Below are 22,180 nucleotides of genomic sequence, written 5' to 3'. Positions count from 1 at the left end.
CAGATTTGAGGTAACTTGGAAAAGAACCAGAGTCAAGAATAGGAATTGTTTGTACAGCACTTTGTTTGAAAGCATTGTCTCAAAATGTAGTGAAAGTAGAGTTAATAATAACTATTGAACGACAATTGGATAAAATCCATGAAGCTAAGGGAATAGCTATTTCAAAAGGCTGACACAAATATGAATGGCCACTGTGCTATATCATTCTTCTATGTCACATTACTATGAAACAAGGCACATTAATCTTCTACATATTTAAAAAATTAGATGTGATTTTTACAGAGTCTAGGTTGATTTCATTGTTCATTGGATAATGTGATGGATGGAATTTAATAAAAGTTTATTTGAATTGAATTGAATTTCTGGTTATGTGTACTGAGGTAAAATGAAAAGCTTTGTCTTGCGAGCAATACGGGCAGATCACATAGTTAAGTAACATAGATAGTAAATAATAGGTAAACAAAATACAGGTACAGGTGAATGTTAAGAGTTTGAGTGTCCATTTCGTATTCTAAAAACAGTAGGGTAGAAACTGTTTTGAAACTGGCTGGTGCGTGTGTTCAGGTTTCTGTACCTTCTCCCCGATGGTAGAGGTTGTAGAAAAGCATTGCCAGAGTGGGATGGATCTTTGAGAATGCTGGCTGCCTCTCCTTGACAGCGGATCTGTTAGATGGATTCTATAGATGGGAAGTTGGCCTTTGTGATTGTCCGGGCCGAGTTTACCACTCTGTAACCATCTCTGATCTTGAATGGTATAGTTGCCATACCAGCTAGTGATACATCCAGAAGAATGCTCTTGATGGCGCACCTATAAAAGTTGGCAAGGGTATTCGCTGTCGTGGCAAATTTTCTTAGTTGCCTTAGGAAGAAGAGACATTGTTGGACCTTTGCAACTAGTTCATCCATGTGAAGGAGTTAAGATTATGCAATTTTAGCACAAGGGGAAGGATAAAACCATATGGACTAAAAGGTCCCATTTTGATGCCACAGAGAGAGAGAGAGAGACTAGGGATGGGGTTGAGTTGGGTATAAAAGCAAAAGAGCTATGCTGACCTACATATCTAGAGCATTGCATTGAATTATGGTCACCACACTTCAAAGCATGTCTAAGATTCATTAAGATGGTGCAGAGAAATTTACCAAAATGGCTCCAATGATGAGGCTACAAATTTAATTCATAAGTTCTGAATTAATCATGGAGCAACAGAAACTGAAGAAAGATGTTATAGACTTGTTTGTGATTGTGACAGGTTTGTACAAAAGTAGACAAGGAAATGTTGTTCCCATTAATTGATCGTACAAGGTAACTTGAAGAAGAACCAGATGATGCAGACTTGAGCTACATTTGCAGGAATGATGTGAGAAAGAACCTTTCGTGCAGAAGAAGATAATACTATGAGAGTGGTGAACGTAGAGCTGGTGAATAACTTTAAAAGGAAGTTGTGTCACTGACTAGATTCTCTACTGTGAACTAGCATGGACTTAATATGCTGTATGGTCTGCTTCTGCACCATTGATTCTGTTGCTTACCACTATATTTGACTAATTTCATTTTCTCCAAATCATCAAAATTTGTAGTGTTATTATATTCTAGTTTTTGAGAAATAAATGCAACTAATGTAGAGCAGGAATACTGGAATTGTTGTACTATAGCTCCCTCTAAAGGCAAAATTAGCTTTAAACCGATCATTTACACTGGGGCAATATTTAATTTTGTAGTATGTCATTTTTGTTGAAGAGTACTTTTGCCATTCTTGCTAAAAATAGTGATTTCATGGCTATACCATTCTGAGTGGTTAACCTATTTTGCCTTTATTATGTTAAAAGTCACACAACACCAGGTTATAGTCCATTAGAGTCATAAAGATGTACAGCACGGGGGAAACAGATTCTTCAGTCCAACTCGTCCATGCCAACCAGATATCCCAACCCAATGTAGTCCCACCTGCCAGAACCCAGCCCATATCCTTCCAAACCCTACATATACCCATCCAGATGCCTGTTAAATGTTGCAATTGCACCAGCCTCTACCTCCTCCTCTGGCAGCTCATTCCATACACCTACCACCCTCTGGATGAAAAAGTTGACCCTTAGGTCTCTTTTATATCTTTCCCCTGTCACCCTAAACCTATGCCCTCTAGTTCTGGACTCCCTCACCCCAGGGAAAAGATTTTGTCTATTTATCCTATCCATGCCCCTCATGATTTATAAACCTCTATAAGGTCACGCCTCAGCCTCTGACGCTCCAGGGAAAACAGCATAGAAGCACTAGCTTTCAGAGTGTTGCTCCTTCCTCGGGTAGCTGTGAAGCAGGATCATACAACACAGAATTTATAGTGTCATGCAACTGAAATGATATGTTGAACAAATTTAGATTGCTGTTAGGTCTTTCATCTTTTAGAATGGGTTGCAGGTTTCAGTGAATTAATATATAAATCCCAGAAGTACTTTTAAGTCACATTCTCGAGATAACTTAAGGTTTTCTTAAAAAAAAGAGTGACATCTCAGCTCAGCCAGTGCATTAAAGGTGTGAGGTTAGAGACTGTCTGTATCCCAATCATGAGTCAGACTGGTTCTGTTTCCAAAGTAGGAATTTATAAAATGTTACATGGGTTGACTGTCTGCAAATTGTATCCTTTTTGAGCAAAGTAGAATGTGTCTGCAAATTCGATTCTGCAAATGCAAATTCACCCCATAGACGTGTGTGTGTGTGTGTGTGTGTGTGTGTGTGTATGCATGAGCGAGGGAGTGAGAGTGTGTGCATGTGAGTGCACGTGATTATTATGATGTAGTCAGTAGTGCAGACCTTAAGGATTTTTCCTTAATTTTTTTATAGAATGCACATAACACTGGCAAGGACAACATCTGTTGCCCTTCCCTAATGTTTGCTTCACAAAAATATTCTTGATTCATAATTCAAATTGAACATTGAAATAGATACAATGAAATATCACGTTTGACAGTGAACACTTTGCACTCTTTGGTAACTCAAACCAAATGCAAAATTGGAATATGTACTAAATAGAGAATTATACACATTATAATGCAAGAATACACCCAAACAGGTTCTGTAGGTTAACAGCCTCTCAGTACATTATGGCAAAAAGGTGGTGGCCATTCCTCACTGTGCTTTGTCAGCAGCTGTCCCATCCTTTAACATGAAAACACAAGAACAAGGAACAGGAGTTGGCAATTCAGTGCTTGCACCTGCTCCTCCAATCAACACCATCATGGTTGACCTCATCCCTGTCTCAACTCCACTTTTCTGACCATTCCCCTTAACTTTTCAACCCATTACTAATTAAAAATCTGTCCATCTCCTCCTTGAACTTTGTCCCAATATCCACTGCACTGTGGGGAAGTGAATTACCCAAATTCAATATTCTTTGAGAGAAGTAATTTCTCCTTATCTTAAAAGGACAATTTCATGTTCTAGTTTGCTTCACAAGAGGAAACATCCTCTCTATATCTAGTTAAAAATCAAACAACTGAAAATGTGTTGCTGGAAAAGCACAGCAGGTCAGGCAGCATCCAAGGAACAGGAGAATCGACGTTTCGGGCACAAGCCCTGAAGGCCCTAAATATATGTGTGGATGTGGATCTTTATCTGTGTGCGTGTGTGTGTGTGGTGGGGTGAATTTGTACTTGCAGAGTTACATTGTACTTTGCTCAAAAACTGCATGCATTCATGTAGAACTCTGAGCTCAAAAACTGCTTGAATTTATGTAAAACTCTGATTCTAATCTAAAAAGTGAGATAACAATCTAAACATCATGGCATAGACAGAGAACACAGGGGGCCAACACCTTCAACATATTGTCTAGCTATCATTATTGTTAACAGCTAACCTGAGAATGCAACTTTTTAAAAAAAGTTTTATAATTTACACATGAAAGAAGTGAAACTATCACTATTCTAACAGATGAAAGGCTTAACAGACAATCAATTTTTCAATGTATGATTTTAGTTACATCAAACTGTAAATTTTTGCTATAAATTCTGTGTTAGGATCCACTATCACCTGATGAAGGAGCGTCGCTCCGAAAGCTAGTGTGCTTCCAATTAAACCTGTTGGATTATAACCTGGTGTTGTGTGATTTTTAACTTTGTACACCCCAGTCCAACACCGGCATCTCCAAATCAACTCGATATCTACGTTGTTAACCTCTTTTAGCAGCTTATGTACCTCAATTAGATCTCCTCTCGTTCTTCTCAATTCTTGAGAGTACAGGCCTAAACTGCTACATCTCTCTTCACCTGTGGAATCAATCTAGTGACTCTGCTCGGAACTGTCTCCTTTGCAACCACATGCCTGCTGAAGTAAGGGGGCCAAAACTATATACTTAAGGTACAGACATATTAACATCTTATACAGTTGCAGTAACATTTCCCTAAATGTTTATTCTATAAATAAATGCCAACATTCTATTTGCATTCCTTATTATCTGCTGAATGTACGAACTAATTTTCTGCGACTCTTGCACAGTGATACCTAGATTCCTTTGCACCAAAGTATTCTGAAGTTTCTCTCCATTTCGATAATAAGTTGCAATTCTTTTCTTCTCGTGTGACCCTCAGCAAGTAAACCTGGACATTGAAATATACCAGTCTGCAATGCTCAGTTGAAGTAGACCAAAGAGCATCTTTAACCGGTTTGGTGGTCCTCCAGATACAGTTATGTTTGTCACAGTGATAGTCTTACCAGACCATCGGGCTGCTCTCTCGTCAGAGAGAAGCAACTGCTGATGATTTTAACCAGGTGAAGGAAGAGGTTGCGAAGGAAAGTCCTTCGTGCTAACCTCAAACTGGTGATGGGAATACTGCTCTGTAAACCAACAATCCAGCCAACTGAGCTAAACCGATTCCCTCACAGCGTATAGGCCTGCAACCTGCCGGTAGAGCATTCTAAACGATATGTCCAGCACCGTCAGGTAATCTGACCTGATGGTGAAGAAGATAAAGGATCTAATAGTCCAGTTCCCGAAGAACATGGCCTTGCCTCAATTTGTCTTGGCTCTCAAAGCCAGTTTGAACTGGTTGCAGATGTTCATGAGTCTGCCCACTGATATTGGATCCAAGAATGATATCTTGCAAGTGCCCATCCCTAATGGTCCTTGAATAGGTTGGCTTGCTAGGGCATTTCAGAGGGCATTTAAGAGTCAACCATATTGCTGTGGGTCTGGAGTTACATTAAGGTCAGATAAGTGAGAATGACTGATTTCCTTTCCAGAAGGACGTTGGTACATCAGGTAGATTTTTTAGAATAGTATTGTTTTGATGTTGTAACAATAAACTAAAAGAATGGAGAACACTGCAGAGGTTGCAGAGCTTCTGTGCAAATCAAGAGAAGCTGGGTTAATATAACAGCTTGATTATCTTTCATTAGAAAAAAAATGTTAAGTAAATAGCAAGTGTTAAGCCAGGGAAAAATACAAGGGGGAGGGAAACAGAAAGAGGAAGGTCTGTGTTAGGATAGAAGGTGAAGAAAAAGTGATTAAATTAGTGGTGATGGTGCAAAACAAAAGGAATTGGTGATGGGAAAATTTTCCAAAAAATGTATTTCTAGTCCAGGTGTAAATTGTTACAGTGAAACAGCAGAGGGAAAAAGAAACATGCAAAAATGTGCAAGGAGAAGAATGACCCTGGGAGTTTGGTGGAGAAGATTGGCAGAGGTCAAACCTGTGAATCAGCCGAACAGCTTATTTGCTGATCGTGAATCCCCATTCTCCAACTCCACCAAATATTTGGTATAGGCATTACAACAATCTGACAAATCTGAGCCATGTTGAAGATATATCAAGAAAAACTGAATATTATGAGGATACCTGAAATACTAATGGTAATAGTAAAATGGGAATTCATGTAAAAGGACAGAACCTCAGTTTAACTATTATCTAAAGGATGGCACCTCGGTCAAGCACAAGTATAGCACTAGTATCTTCGTTTTAGTACTGTGAAATGTTGCTGAGTTCTAAATGTAATAGAGCCTAGTTTTTGCAGCTCTGTCTCAGTCTTGTCTTTCAGTCAGGCTGTAGGGTTCAAGTTCTTCTCTAAGATTTTGAGTGTCAAGTCTCTGCAGATACAATGGTGCAATGTTTTGGAGGCGTGGCATTGGCTCAGATGAGACACTAAACTGATGTCTCTATCTGCTTTCAACAGACAATGGGAAAGATTTCTGGAGGTTTGAAGAAAGACAGGGGATTTTCTCTGATGTTTTGGGTAATGTTTATCTATCAATTAAAACAGCATTAAGCAAGTTAAACAAACCTAGTTATGATTTCATTATGATTTCTGGGAGCTCTTTTTTTGCAAATCAGCTACTTCATTACCCTACAATTGAGGCAGTGCCCACATTTCAATAGATACCTAAATGATTGGAATGTGCTTTGGAATGGCCTAAGGTCTTGATGATCAATAAATGCAAGTTCTTTCTTCTTTTCATTATAATGTAATCAATATTGTCTGCTTTTTCTTTTGAACAGGTTGACCCATATTTGCCATATGAATTCACAAGTGAAGGAATGTTGGAAAGATTAAATGTTTTTATTGAAAAACAAGTATGTTTATTATTTAACTTGAGAATATTGTTAGAAAAATCATATTTCAAATGGATCTCGGTGTAAAAATTCTAAATATACGGTATAAAAAGTACTTCCAAAATCTCCAATGATTTGATAATTATATCCAGCATACAGCTGAGCCATATAAACCAGCAGGTTCTGTGTTGATCCCAACTTAGTAATGTTAGAAGATTTCTGGTGAATTGGCAGTAAGAGCTTTTTTTATTAGATGTGACTTAGAGTCATAGAGATGTACAGCACAGAAACAGACATTTGGTCCAACTGGTCCATGCCGACCGGATATCCTTACCTAATCTAGTCCCATTTGCCAGCACTTGGCCCATGTCCCTCTAGTCTTCCACCTCGGCAACATCCTTGTAAATCTTTTCTGAACACTTTCAAGTTTCACAACTTCGTTCCAACTTAACTTGAGGGAAATTAGCTCAGTCACAACTTGAACTATGTGCTCATCCTATATTCAGGATCCATGTTGTGCCCTTATTGCAGATACCTACATGATTGTTGTAACCCAGTGTATGTCATGACCTTAGAACATGCCCTTATGATTCACCGGTGTTTCTGATGGCTGACTTGTAAATACTTCAGGGAAACAGGGTGAGATATCAATTGGTTAGGTACGTTATTTTATTTTACCAGTAGCAAATCAATTTACAGAGTAGTAGATGCAATTATGTTTCTTCCAGATTCAAATATCTATATAAACCTCAAAATAAGCTGGAAAACTTACACAAGTATGCCAGAGTCCTTGCTGTAGGCTTCCTTAGTTAACCTTTGTAGCTAATCGTCTGATTTTGATTAGCTCTGGACTTGAAAACGAAGTTCTCTATTGCTGAACCAGACTTTACCTCCACTCTTAGTTAGTTGCCTGACTGGCCCTTATACTTTTTTTTTTGTTCGCCCTATACAGAAGGCTTGTTTCGTGATTCATCAATAGGATTTGTCAGTATCAATCAAATCAATGTCCCTTGATTTCCTAAAGGTGTATTCTTAATGAACACCACATTTTAGCTTCACACGAATGGAAATAAGCCTACCACTATAGATGTAAGCATTCCTGGAAATTCTAAATGATTGTTGTTATCAAAATTCTGAACTCTGCTTCCATTTATTCTTGCATACGGTGTATTGAGCAGTTGAGTCAGTCTCCTTTTTGTCTGAGATAACGTTGGGCAACTTGTCTCATGGAAAAGCTCATCACACAATGTAATGATCAACACAAGCTGCAATGGCACTTTACAGTTCTGTTTTTAATCAAGCAACCAGATACAGTCCCCTGAAACTGCATCCAGAAATCTGCCCCTAAAATACCTTCATAGTTTATGCTTTTGTTTTGCATACACATCTGCTATGTGTTTTTGAGCTCAATTTCTCTATCAACAGAGATGGGATTCTTCCTTGGTTTCTGAAATTTCTGCCTCCATGTTTCAGGCACTAAATCATGAGTGCCTTTTTTTATGTTATGTTGACTGCCCTAATCATTTCTGCCTCACATTTTTATTAAATTATGGAATATGGAGGTTGCGTATCATCCATTATACTGATGGTGCAAATATGTTTTGCACCACTCAAGTGCCAGACAATTCTGGCTCTTCCATAAAGACAGTCTAACATTCCATGGTATTACTGTCATTTGCATCCTTTATCCTCAAACAACTCTCATCACCAAGCATTGATCACGACAACCAGAAATGTAAACACAGCAGCCACACAAATACTGAGCTACCAGAGGCTGGTATTTTACAGTAAATGACTCCCAAAACCTTTTGCAATATTCTTAATGTATCTGGAGAATATGGTGGTGGGTCATCTTCCTGAATTGTCACAGCATTTGACAGTTGAGTTTACCCAAGTATACCCAGAATACTGTTGGGTCAGGATGTCCTGGTTTTTGACCCAGCAACAGAAGAGGAGTATTATCTTTCAAAATATGGGCTATAGGTCAAGGAGGAGGCAACTGTATTCCAACATGCTTGCTGCCTGTGTTGTAGATAGTTGAAGTCACGTGTCCAAGGGTGTTATCAAAGAAGCCTTAGTGAGTCATGGCAATGCATCTTTTAGATGGTACACACTGCAACAATAATGTTTGTGACTTGGAGGGAGTGAATGTTTATGGTGGTGGATAAGGTGCTAATAAAACAGGTTTATTTGGCCTGTTATGATTTTGAGCATATTTGGTGTTGACAGAGTTGTAATTGTCCAGATAAAGAATACTCAAAGGTTTTGGGGCTTTATTTACTGTAGAATATCCAGCCTTGGTAGCTCAGTATTTATGTGGTTGTTGTGTTTACATTTCTATCATGATCAGTGCTTGATAATGCAAGTTGTTTGATGTTAAGAGGTAGAATGAAATCACTGCCATTGAATGCTGAGGGGAAATGGTTAGACGTTCTCTCGTTGGAAGTGCAAGTTGTCTGACACTTGAGTGGTGCAAATATACTTGCTACTTATCAGACCAGCCTAAATGTTGTCCAGATCTTGCTCCATCTTTCCAGACATTCATACATCTGTGTTATACTCCTATTTTTCCTAACCAGCATTTAGTAAAAGAATTGATCTGGAGGTTATGACATTAGAGGCTCTGACTGTTAATTTCTTCCCTCCTCCTAAAATCATCCCTCTTTTTACCTCTGCTGTTGATACAAACATGGCTCTTTACCTTTGGTGGTTCAATCCGTGGTCTATCATCCCCCTTCTGAATATTCTGAATCACTCGGTGGCATCCTGTCCCCTGGTACTAGGGAAGCAACATATCATGGTGGAATCACATCTGCAGTAACAGAAACTACAATCTATTCTGCAAACTTTCAAATTCCTCTATCAGTAATGCTTTTCTGATCACCCTTATCCAATACTCCTGTCTGTCATGTACTACACTGGTGCTCATCAACTTGTCTTAACTCTAATGCCTAGAGAAAACATCACACTCAACTGCAGAAGATCAGTTACAATCAAGCTCCTTACTTTGAACTCTCCGGTGGACTGCTGTCAGGGACTTGCTACCCATAATTATCTTGATCTATTTCTGTGCTCTTATAAAGTCCACATTATCCAATCTCCAAGTTCATCGATTCTTGGAACCTGATTGCTGAAAGATGGATTGATTAGATTAGATTCTCTACAGTGTGGAAACAGGCCCTTCGGCTCAACAAGTCCACACCGCCCCTCCGAAGAGAAACTCACCTAAACACATTCCCCTACTCTATATTTACCCCTAACGCACCTAACACTGGGCAGTTTAGCATGGCCAATTCACCTGACCTGTACACCTTTGGATTGTTGGAGGAAACCGGAGCACCCGGAGGAAACCCACGCAGATACAGGGAGAATATGCAAACTCCACACAGACAGGCAGGAATGCTTCTCATGCTGTTTCTCCTAAGATTTGTATTCCCTGCTCTCACTGACTTCCTTCAATTATTTTATCCTGTTGCCTGCTCCACCTTTTCAGGGTTGCATGCTCTACTCTCTTTATCAGGTAAATTAGTATCTCAGGTAGCTATTACCAGCCGTTCAAAGTTTCAAGTTTACTTTGTAGTGGTTGGACAAGTGTACGTGAAGGCATTTGCAAAAGGCATTGTATTCAATTAAAATCATAAAGTGGTTCAATTGTTAGAATGTTCTCTCAAAGTCCCCTCCCAGATGCAAATTTAGGTTTAGGACAAATTTGCACTACATTTCTTGTTAATACCACCACAAGGTGACATAGTGCTTGTGCAGGCTCCGGTTTGCAGTGAGTGCCTTGTCACTTCAAAGAGAGGACACTGCAGCTTCCAGGAATCTCATCTGTGTTTTCCATTTAAAGTTTTTTTTCAAGGTTTGTAGCCTACAAAAAAATGTTTTCAGAGTCATTTAACCTAGCTGCTCCCTCTGCCTGCTAAAAACCCACTAATAGTAATTCTGACAAACAAAACATCAATCTGGCAACAAACAGTCATATGATGGCCAGGCATTGAAGTGCTGGCATGCCTCCCTGCCAAGGAGGAGAAACACATCTGATCCCCACCTGTTTGATCCTTTACTGTAGTCTTTTCACCAAACCTTCCCCCCTGAAGATCCTGACGCCACTGTGCACACAATGTGACAATGTCAGCGATGGTTTCCCTGTGGCCTGTTGACCTTCTGCAAAAGTCCGGGGTGTCATTTTGTCATTTAAAGTGGTCGCTTCAGTTTAGATTTTGGGTAGTATCATCACACATCTGTATTTTAGATGGTTTAAAATGCTCACTACAGCCAAGAGACCCAAAACTGTAATATCCCACTTCATAGCTCTGTTTCTGAATGTTCAGTTCAGTGCAATTGGTGATCAAGAATGCTTTGAATCTGATATTGTAAATTTAATGGTTTAACTGCAGGATTTCTGCCGTCAGAGAGAAAAATGGCCACCTCTGACTGCCCTTAGAGTTAAAGTGGCCCAACCTTCCGAATCATGTGTTGAAGCCTGCCAAAGAGAGCAATTAATGTGTGAACCTGCTTTCTACTATCAACTCAACAAAGAAGTAGAGCTTAAGAGGTAAGAGTTCTGCCCTAGTCTTAATATTGTCACTGCACCTCCTGTTACAGGGAAATTCCTAAGTTCAGATCTTATTTAGAGTTTAGAAATGCTGTGAACACAGGTGTTCAAATGATTTAATTCAAAATTGTTTTCTATTGTCCAATCGCAAGTTAAATTCTTCATGAGAGAGGTAAGCACAGTAAATGACAGATAAGCTTGTAAAACCGTACACTGACAAAAGGCAGGATTTAGGTAACTGGGAAATTCTTTTTGTTGTGTGCCCGTTTTCACAAAATGACTACTACAACAGCCATATTAAAGATACCATAATGCAATAATTCTATATGCTATAGAGGCCAACAAACCTCCCCCCCCCCCCCCCCCCCCCCCCCCCCCCCCCCCCCCCCCCCCCGCACCCCACACAGGTATTTATCAATACTCCTCCTCCAACTGTGAATTAGGCAGCTTCACAAATGACATCAAAAATGTTATGTAAGCACCAAACGCACTGAACTCCTACTTGCCAGAATGTATTTGAAGTTCCTGTAGGTAGGCTTGCAAGACTTTCCTTCATTTCATACTGAGAGTTTGCCAATAGCAAGAGAGAGGAAATAATGTACAGTGGGATTTCTCAAAAGCTGTACTCAGACATGTCTGTGTGACCATAACCTTTCAACTTGGAGGCAGAAATACTAACGTTGGGCTCAAGTGCATTCATTGTCTATTCTCTCTATTGAAGCAAAACTTTGTTTTTTATGTGACTGGATTTACAAATTTTATTCTAATTTATGATCTCATCCAGCTATCAACGGAGTTGAATTTGAAACAAAAATAAAGATAAAATACCATAACATGATCACATTAGCTATTTTTAAAGAAAGAATCAACCACTGTATTTAGAATGAGAGAAAGAAGAAAATAAACAATCAATTAAAGTAGCTGTACGAGATATGGGCATTTGGCTATTATTTGATCATATTTGGAAGAGTGAGTAATTGATACCACAAATTTAAATGCATCACACCAATGAATCATACCGCCCAAAAGGAGAGAATCAGTCTATCAGTGATGAAAGATGGTATCCCTAGCATAGAGTATTGGATAAGTTTTTTTGAAAAAAAATTTGAGAAAATAGCTTTAAAGTTACAAGAACAATTTAATATGTCCTTTTTAGTGGTAAGACCTTCCAGCTGTATTGGCAAATCATTTTCATTATAACCACTGCAAACCAACATTGTTGTGAATATTCAACGAGATATGAAATAACGCATATTTTGAGGCATTTGAATGACAAATTGTGAGTGCTTCCAGTCAGTTACTTGAATGAAACACATTCTGTTTGACTAATTTATTAAGAGATCTTTAAAGAAGAAACAAGCAATTTGGATAATGAGAATTTGTGAACATATTGTATTTGGAATTTCAACAGCATTTGATAATGTCATGTCAAAGGTTGCTATGCAAGAGTTTATGGTGTAGGGGGTAACAGAGGTTTGATTGGTAAACATTGCTAAAGTTAATATTGCAAAGGAAATAGAATTTAAAAGTAGGGAAGTGTTGCCAACATTATGTAGGACATTGGTGAGGCTATATTTACAGTACTGTGTAAAGTTTGGCTTCCTTATTTAAGAAAGCACATAATTGCATTGGAAGCAGTTCAGGGAAAGTCCAATTAACTGACTCATGGGATGAAGATTTATCTTGAGCAAAAGTTGACAAGTTGCACCAATATCATTGGATTTGAGAAGAACTTACCTTAATGAACATAAGATCCTGAGGGGATTGATCAATGCTGAAAGGACTTTTCCCCTTGTGGGGGCAACTAGAACCAGGGAACATAGTTTGAACATTCGGAGGTTGGCTGGTGACAAGATATTTTTCCTCCCAGGTAATCATGAACCTGTGGATTTCTCATCCCTAGAGAACAGCTGAGAATGTGTTGTTGAAGGTTTTGAAGGCTGAGTTCAGTCGATTGTTGATTAATAATGAATTCATATAAAGGATAGGCAGAAGAAAAGAGTTGAGGTCACAATCAGATCAGCCATAACCTTAACAAATTTTACAGCAGGCTCAAGGGGGCTTGCTGACCCCTGCTCCTAATTTTCATGTTATTTCATTCCACATAAAGATACAGAAAACACACTCATCTTGAGGCAATGTGCAGTGATATAGTTTCATTTCACTGTTTGCTGTTGCATGATCACAGGAAACAAGAAGGTTTGTGTATTCTATGACATAACATCATTTTATGATAAATTTAATCAGATTTTTCCTGATATTCTACAGACAAGCAGAAAACAAACATAGGAATGGGAGTGGGTAATTTATCCCTTCAAGTATTTCCCAACATTCATGAGTTGACTGAGAATTAAGTGCATTTACTCCCCTTTACGTGATATAATGACCTCAGTGTTAAAATTAATGTTTCAGATTTATGTGCATAAGTGTCAACATGAGATTTGTGAAATTATCTACTTTGTTTTTGCAGGTATGGAATACACTGCGACTCTTCAAAAACAGAAAGTGATTTGTATCTGCCAGCATTTAACCCTGAAAACCAAATGTGCCTGTTTCAGTCAGATTACTTGCTCTTCAGCTGTGCAGGATCGCATGAACATTACAATCGAATCTGTCCATGTCGAGATTATGTCAAAGGACAGGTTGCTTTCTGCCACGATTGCTTGAAAAGTGAAACACCTAACTAATTTGCATTGTTTACTGAAATGAAAGAACCTACTGCCTATAAACCAGACATCAAGGATACATCTGTTAGTGTTGCTGCAAGAATCGTGTGATGATACCAATAGTGACAACAGGTGGACCAGAAACCATTTTCCTCAAGTCCTTATATCAATCATATGTTATTGTAGATAACTTAGAAACTACCAAAATGTCGTCAGTCTTCCATTTCCGTTCAGCATCTTAAAAATATTATCTGTTCTTCACAGAGTCAGAGATTTACAGCATGGAAACAGACCCTTCAGTTCAACTTGTCCATGCCAACCCGTTTTCCTAAATTAAACCTGTTCCATTTGGTGGCATAGTGGTTAGCACTGCTGCCTCTCAGTGCCAGAGACCTAGGTTCAATTCCCGACTCAGGCGACTGACTGTGTGGAGTTCGTACATTCTCCCCGTGTTTGTGTGGGCTTCCTCTGGGTGCTCCGGTTTCCTCCCACGGTCACAAAGATGTGCAGGTCAGGTGAATTTGCGATGCTAAAGTTGCCTGCAGTGTTAGGTTAAGAGGTAAATTTAGGGGTATGGGTGGGTTGCACTTCGGCGGTTCAGTGTGGACTTGTTGGGCCGAAGGGCCTGTTTCCACACTGTAAGTAATCTAATCTAATCCCTGTAAATCCTATCCATATACCCATCCAGATGCTTTTTAAATGTTGTCACTGTACCAGCCTCCACCACTTCATCTGGCAGCACATTCCTTACACGCGCTACCCTCTGCATGAAAAAGTTGTCCCTTAGGTTCTTTTTAAATCTTTCCCCTCTCACCGTAAACTTATGTCCTGTAGGTTTGGACTCCCCTACCCTGGGAAAAATACCTTGTCTATTTACTCTATTCATGCCCTTCTTGATTTTATAAACTTCTATAAGGTCTCCTCTCAGCCTCTGACGCTCCAGGGAAGACAGCTTCAGCTATTCAACCTCTCCCTCCAACCTCTTGCTCAAACCCTTCAACTCTGGTAACATCCTTGTAAGTCTTTTCTGAATTCAAGTTTCACAACATCCTTCCTGTAGCCATGCAGTTTTCTGATGTTGGCCTAACCTCTGATGTCTTGTACAGATGCAACAGGACCTCCCAACTCCTATACCCAACTTCACTATCCTATCAACTCTACTTTCAAGGAACTATGAACTTGCACTCCAAGGTCTCTTTGTTCAGCAACCGTCCCCAGGATCTTACCATTAAGTATATAAATCCTGTTCTGATTTGCCTTTCCAAAATGCAGCACTTCACGTTTTTCCAAATCAAATTCCATCTGCCACTCCTTTGTCCATTTGATCAAGATCCTGTTGTACTTTGAGGTAATCTTTGCTGTCTACTACATCTCCAATTTTGGTGTCATCTGCAAACTTACTAATCATACCTCATGTTCATCTTCAAATCATTTATATAAATGGTGAAAAGTAGTGGACCCAGCACCACTCTTCATGGCACACCCTAGCCACAGGCCTCCAGTCTGAAAAGCAACCCACCAGCACTACCCTCTGGCTTCTACCTTCAAGCTAATTCTGTATCCAAAAGGCCAGTTCTCCCTGTATTCCATGTGATCTAACCTTGATAACCAAACTACCATGCGGAACCATATCAATGCCTTACTGCAATCCATGTAGATCACATCCATCACTCTGCCCTCATCAATCATCTTTGTTACTTCTTCAAAAAACTCAATCAAGTTAGTGAGATATGATTTCCCATGCACAAAGCCAAATTAACTATCCCCATTCAGTCCTTGCCTTTGCAAATACATGTAGATCTTCTCCCTTAGGATTCCCTCCAACAACTTGCCCACCACTGATGTCAGATTTTGCATCTTCTCTCGTGGGTTCATCCACATACTAAATCAGAAAATGTTCTTCTATGCACTTAAATTCCTCTCCATCCAAGCCCTTAACACTATGGCAGTCCCCATTTCTGTTTGGAAAGTTAAAAGTCAGAGGCACAGACAGACATTTCTGCAGCCAAATATAATCGACCATCACCACCCTATCATTCCTACAGATAACTGAGATCTCCTTACAAATTTGTTTCTCAACTTCTCGTTGACTATTTTATGGGGGGGTTGGGAGGGAACTATAGTACCCTGATACGGTGATTGTCCCCTTCTTATATCCCAATTTTAACCAAATAACCTCCCTAGATGTATTCCTGGGCATATCCTCCCTAAATACTGCCGTAATGTTATCCCTAATCAGAATGCCACTCTCCCTCCTCTCTTGCCCACTCCCCGCCCACCCCCCACCCCCCCCCCCCCCCCCATCCTTACATATATCATCTACACCTTGGAACATTAAGCTGCCAGTCCGGTCCATCCCTAAGCCATGTCTCTGTAACTGTTACGATATCACAGTCCCATGTTCCCAACCATGACCTGAGTTCATCATCCTTACCTGTTAAGCCTCTTAAATTAAAATGTAGTTATTTTATCACATCAGCTCTACCTTGTTCTCTACTTTGTATCTACCTGCCCTGACTGTTTGCCCCTTTTCTCAACTGTACCGGTTTCACATTGAAATCTTTTCTCATCAATGATCCAACAATGCAAACCCTTCTTCCCTGTGGCAGCTCCTCAGCCATGCATTCATCTGCTCCATCCTCCTATCCCTACGCTCATTAACTCATGGCACCAAGAATAATCCAGATATTACTACCCTTGAGGGCCTTTTTTTAAAAATTCCTGCCTAAATTCCTATATTTTCTCCTCAGAATCTCATCCCTTTCTCTTCCTATGTGGTTAGTTCCAAGTACAATGACCTCCTGTTGGTCCCTCTCCTTTTTGAGAGTATTCTGCACCTTCTCTGAGACCTCTTTGATCCTGGCACCAGGGAGGCAACATGCCATTCTGATGTCTCACTGTTGGCTGCAGAAACATCTATCTGTGCCTCTGACTAGAGAGTCCCCTATCAATTGCTTGGAATCTTGCTGCATTGGAGCTAGTCTCAGTACAAAAAAACCTGGCTGTCAGTGCTACATGCCCCTGACAGTCCATTATTCCCCACGCTTTCCAAAACAGCCTACTTGCTTGAGATAGGGATAGCCACAGGAGAATCCTGCACAACCTGCCTCCCTCTCCTATCTTGCCTGGAGATGACCCACCTACCTGATTGTGTCTTCAATTTATCTCCCTTCCTTCAACAGTCATGCACCATACCCCCTAATTCCTGCAAATGCCCCATTTGCCTCTAACTGCCCCTGAATGGAAGTAAAAGTTTGTGGTTTTGATAATGGTGGCTAATCTGCATTGTCAGCTTCATGCCTGGTCAATATGTTGAAAATCTTCCCCTACATTTCTTTCCTGTTTCCTGTGCTGAGTGCTGTCCTTATTCCAAATTATGGAGGTTCTTCAGTGACTATGAATTTGCAAGAGTCAACTCAGTCAAAAAAGCTTAGCTTGTATGCTTGAAGGAGATTTGAGCGGATCAAAGCACTTCCATTGTGTTAAACTGATATTTTGCTGTTGACTCCTGCACATTATATAGAGATCTGATCAAAATGCTGAAATATAGGGATCCCTGTTAGTAATAACCCAGCCATAAATATTTTCTAGTATCCAATTTGTCAAATTAAGTTTTAGCTTCAGGTATGCAGCAGGCGACATCATCAGAGACTGATGTCATGGTATTACCTGTACACGAGAAGATGTATACTGGCAATACCTGTCACAGCTGAGTGAGGTCACAGGGGGATCTGCTTATGTGTGCACTCTCAGCAGCCATCTTTAGCATTGGAAACACATACTCTTCACATATTAAGGTTATACTATGATATATAAATATGGCCAAGGATATAATGATGAATGCAATAATTCTGTTCCCATGCCGAATACCACTGGTATGCTGCACAAACAAAATGACATAATTGGTCTGCAGGCAAAATTGAAGTGTCATAGAGGCAATAGGAAACAAAAGGAAACAATTTGGCTTTATTCTAGTTCACTGTAGGGCAGTCCATTAACTCTGTAAAATTAGTCCCATTCTCCTTCTCTAATCTGTTAAAATTATAAATTTATTGACATGCCCATCCAAATTCCTTTTGAAGTCACAAAAAGCGAGCATATAAGATTGACAGGTAAGAGAGAAGGAAAATGGCATGTTGGCATTAATTTCAAAAGGAATGGTGCATACAAATAGTGAGGACTTGCTTAAAATAAATAAAGCACAAGTTAGATCACACCCAGGAAATTGTAAACAGCTTTTGTCCTTCTCTACAGGAAAACATATTGGATTGATGGCAGTCCACAGAAGATTCATTAGGTTGAGCCTGGGAAGGCAGGGATTTTTTTTAAAGTGGTATAGTTTGTTAGGCCTGCGCTTGTTAGAATTTAGAAGAACAAGAGATGAATTTATTGAAACAAAAGATTCTGAGAGGGTTTGACAGAGTAGATAGTTGTGTCACCTTTTCAGAAAGTCTAGGACCAGAGGACATAATCTCAGAGGAAGGGGCTGCCCAGATAGAACAGGGTTGAGGGGGAATTTGTTATGAGAGGGTGGTGAAATTGTGGAATTCTATAATGTAGTAGGTTGTGGAGGTTAGGTCTTTCAGTATATTTAAGTTTAAATAGACTGGTGATTAGACAGTAAGGAAGTCGAGGGCTATGGGGGAAAAGGCAGTAAAGGGGAGTTGAGGGTGATTAAATCTGCCATGCGATCGCATTGAATGACAGAGCAGATTCAGTGGGCCAAATGGCCTAATATTACTCTCATGTCTTGTCATCTTATGGTACCACTATCTGTCTTAACTTTAAGACATCATTCCAGTTCCCACACAGAACAGCAAAGGTTATGTATCTATTTCTTGTGTTGGAACTTCCTTTGAATCTATTCATTTACATAAATTCAGTTTCTCTCTTTTTCCTGTCAAAGTACATTATCTCATATTAGATTAACTAAAGGGATAGGGTAGGGAAATGGGTATGGGTTGGTTACTCTTCAGGGAGTCAGTGTGGACTTGTTAGGCCAAACAGCCTGTTTCCATGCTGTAGAGAAATTAATCTAATCTAATTTGATTTTTTTACATTTGTGTTCTTCACATTTATATTATATACCAACATAATATTGCCATTCATTCTACTTGTATAATGACACTGAGGATTTAAAATCTGAATTATCTATGTCATAATTATACATTTTGCTTATTTTTAATGACTAAACTCTTAGTGCTGAGGCTTTAAAATATTATCATTAATTTTAATAACTGAAAATAATAACTGACAGTTCAAAATTTAATTTTAACTGGCTTTCAGACAGTTTTACTTGTGTTTTTCATGATTACCTTTAAGGCATTATCAACAAGTTTCAGTGGGAATTTTTATAGAATTGTGGAATCCCCTAAAGTGTGGGAGCAAGCCATTTGGCCCATCGAATCCACAATGACCCTCTGAAGAGAATGTCACTGAGACCCATACCCGTAACCTATCTCTGCATTTCTCATGGCTGTTCCACCTAGCCTGTACATCCCCGGACTCTATGGGAAATTTAGCATTACCAAAACACCTAACCTGCACATTTTTGGACTGTGGGAGGAAATTGGAGCACCCAGACATGCAGACTGGGAAGACAGTTGCCCAAGGATAGAATTGAACCCAGGTTCCTGGAGCTGTGAGGCAGCAGTGCTAACCACTGAATCACTGTGCCACGATGGTACTCCCCATTGATATATTTTAATACAAAAACATGTGTCAGTAGGAAAACCAAAGAAAGTTCCATTATTGCTCACTGATACTTTTGCACCACTTACACTCAAGTACATATTGAGTTAATATTTAATACATAAAGTAAATCCAGACCTTAGTTAATCCAATATCAATTGCTGTTGGTGTTGTATTTTGTGATGTCAATTGGAAATGTTGACTATGTGTTAAAAATGTTGTATATTTGCATATTTAATTAGATATTTGGAATTATTTTTCACTGTTACTCTGTGCTATATCTACTGTGGATCTGTTTACAATTTTTAAAAAGTATTCTTGCACTTGTTCTGCTGTGACTGCTGGGCAGTTAATTAGAATATTATATTTTACTCAGGGTATTCTAATAGCTTAATGAGTTTCTCCGGAGAGCAGCTGAGTCTTGTAAGCCAGGAAGGTTGCAAATTTGATCCCTTGCTCTATGTTAGCAGCTAATTTCAGTAATATGAGTTTGACAGTTGGTATCAATGTCTCTGGGTTTAGAAATAGAAACTATGTCAAAACTTCCATTTTAATTTTGCTTTAATGGTCTTGCTACATGTATGCGCACTAGATGAATCAGCTGCACTGTCAATTGTTGTTGAGAATCTCATTCAGAATTTCACTACTTTTAGGGTGGTGATGCTGTCGGGACAAATTTTAGACTTGCTTAATTTGTGAGGTTATTAGATAGCAAATTGTCAGTATTACCTCTCTGAATTTGACCATAACTCAAGACTTAGTGCAAATGTAGATTAACTCTGAAATCCTGGATATGTAGACTTGCAACATAGACTGCACAATAGATGCCTTCCCTTCACTTATAGTTGCACAAAGCTGTCAATCAGTGAGCTCAGTCTATAAACCTTTTCTTTTCTCTACAGCTAATGAAATACAATGTCTTCTCTTATATTTTCAAGGAATAATTGTACTTATGTGATATGCACTTCCTATTATAATTATACAATTCTGGTAAATAGGTGTTTAATCCATTTAGCTTTATTAGTTCTTCTGAACAATCGGCTAAATTCACCCATGAAAATAAGACAAATTACTGAAGTGAGTTTCCTTATATCAAACAGTAAATTATAGTGCATATTCTATTATTTTTTTAAACATTTACTGGCTTTAGCACCACACATTTATTTGGGAAACTTTTATTTTCTACTCAAGGGATACAAGAATTGTAATTGAAGACAAATATTCATATGTAATTATTATTATACTTGCCTCAATACTCGAATGTAAGGAATATTGGGTTTTATATAGAAAAAGTCTCTGGTTAGTTACTTACACCGATTACCTGAAAAAGTTGTGCTATCCAGTTGGCCGTGTTTAATTAAATGCTGGCTGACTTCACCATGGGTAAACTTAACTTTGCACTAATAACACTTAAAATATTATTTTGTTTTCTGCATTTATCACTTGAATTTAGTTTTCCATTGACTATCCATTCTTTTGTCAATTCTCCTGATTCCTGAAGAAATTGAATTGTTACTAGGATACTATTACAAAGATGCCAAGCATATTGTGTCAGTGAACAAGTTATTCACATGAGCCTTTACAGTAAGCATTGGTAAGCTATTTGATGAGAATGAACACAGCCAAGCCAGCCCAAAGTTCATTTACACATAGCCGAAAACCTTCCTATTCTGTATGATTCAGCTGCTCACTAGTCTGTTGAGCTAACTCATTTCAGGATGTTTGTAATTATTTTATGCTCTGTAACTATAAATCATTTTAAAATAACTGAAGAAAAATGAATGAATTGTTTGCTAAGTTTTACATTTACACTGATCTGAGGAGGTGCAACCAAACTTTCAATAATCCTAGTTACAACATCTAATTAAACAGAAATAAGTAGTTGAGGAATATTTGTAATTTACTTATTTATGACACGTTGGCTGGTTTGTCAGGGGTACTGTAACAATGTAAATCGATACAAAATTGTATTGTTATTGTGGGACTACTTGGGAGAAATGCGCAGAATAAACTTAGACATGTTTGATTAATTGAACTGTGTATTAATGCTATGACGAATGCAGAGGAGTAACTGTGCTGCTTCAGTTTGATTCCACACAGTGGTAATTCCTTTGCAATATCAAATGGAATTTAAAAGTGACGTGGCTGTTACATACTCTTCTATCTTATCCACATTTGGATTAGAGTATAAAAACACTCCTTTTTTTTTAATCTAGACGTAATAGCTGATGTTTCCTGGAAATTCATAAACCACAGGCAGTCCCAGATTGCGAACAAGTTCTGTCCTTGAGTCTGTTCTTAAGTCAATTTGTACCAAAGTCAGAACACAATGCAGGTCAGAAAATAGCCATTTGTAAATACAAACATTTGTAAATACAAGCACCACTTACACTCAATTTTTTAGTGAGATTTTAAAAATTATTATTAATACACCCCGTTATGGAATTGCATTTGTAAGTATGAGCATTCATAAGTGGGATGTTTACAAATCAGGGATTCCCTGCAATATCAGAGTTTTTATGCTCCTTCCATAGTAGGAGTGCACCATTGATGTCCAGACCCCCATCACCACCAGATTCCAGTAATCCCTTAATAATCATAGAAATAATAAAACTGTTTACTGTTACACTGTAGATTAATTTGAAACTGTTATACCTCATTGAGGCTAGATATTTTATAATCCACACTCACTTTTTTAACTTTTTTTAGCTCAAGTAGGCAATCCTGAGTGA

At 38.8% G+C, this 22,180-nt stretch overlaps 1 protein-coding gene across 9 annotated transcripts in view; it reads left to right on the top strand.

Moving 5' to 3' along the window:
* The window catches only part of LOC132815671 (alpha-1,6-mannosylglycoprotein 6-beta-N-acetylglucosaminyltransferase A-like), a 91,995-nt gene extending 70,517 nt beyond the window's left edge, over positions 1–21,478 (top strand). For all 9 annotated transcript variants that reach the window (XM_060824697.1, XM_060824692.1, XM_060824690.1 and 6 more), the window contains 3 exons: positions 6,483–6,557; positions 10,934–11,091; positions 13,562–21,478. In XM_060824697.1, coding sequence (XP_060680680.1) covers positions 6,483–6,557; positions 10,934–11,091; positions 13,562–13,778 — 450 coding nt within the window. In that variant the 3' untranslated portion in view covers positions 13,779–21,478. The remainder of the gene's footprint in view (positions 1–6,482; positions 6,558–10,933; positions 11,092–13,561) is intronic.
* The last annotated feature ends 702 nt before the right edge of the window (positions 21,479–22,180 follow it).

Source organism: Hemiscyllium ocellatum, chromosome 5 (genome assembly GCF_020745735.1).
Source record: "Hemiscyllium ocellatum isolate sHemOce1 chromosome 5, sHemOce1.pat.X.cur, whole genome shotgun sequence".
NCBI lineage: Eukaryota > Metazoa > Chordata > Chondrichthyes > Orectolobiformes > Hemiscylliidae > Hemiscyllium > Hemiscyllium ocellatum.
Note: the sequence above shows the minus strand (reverse complement) of the source record. Positions and strands in the feature narration are given on the sequence as shown.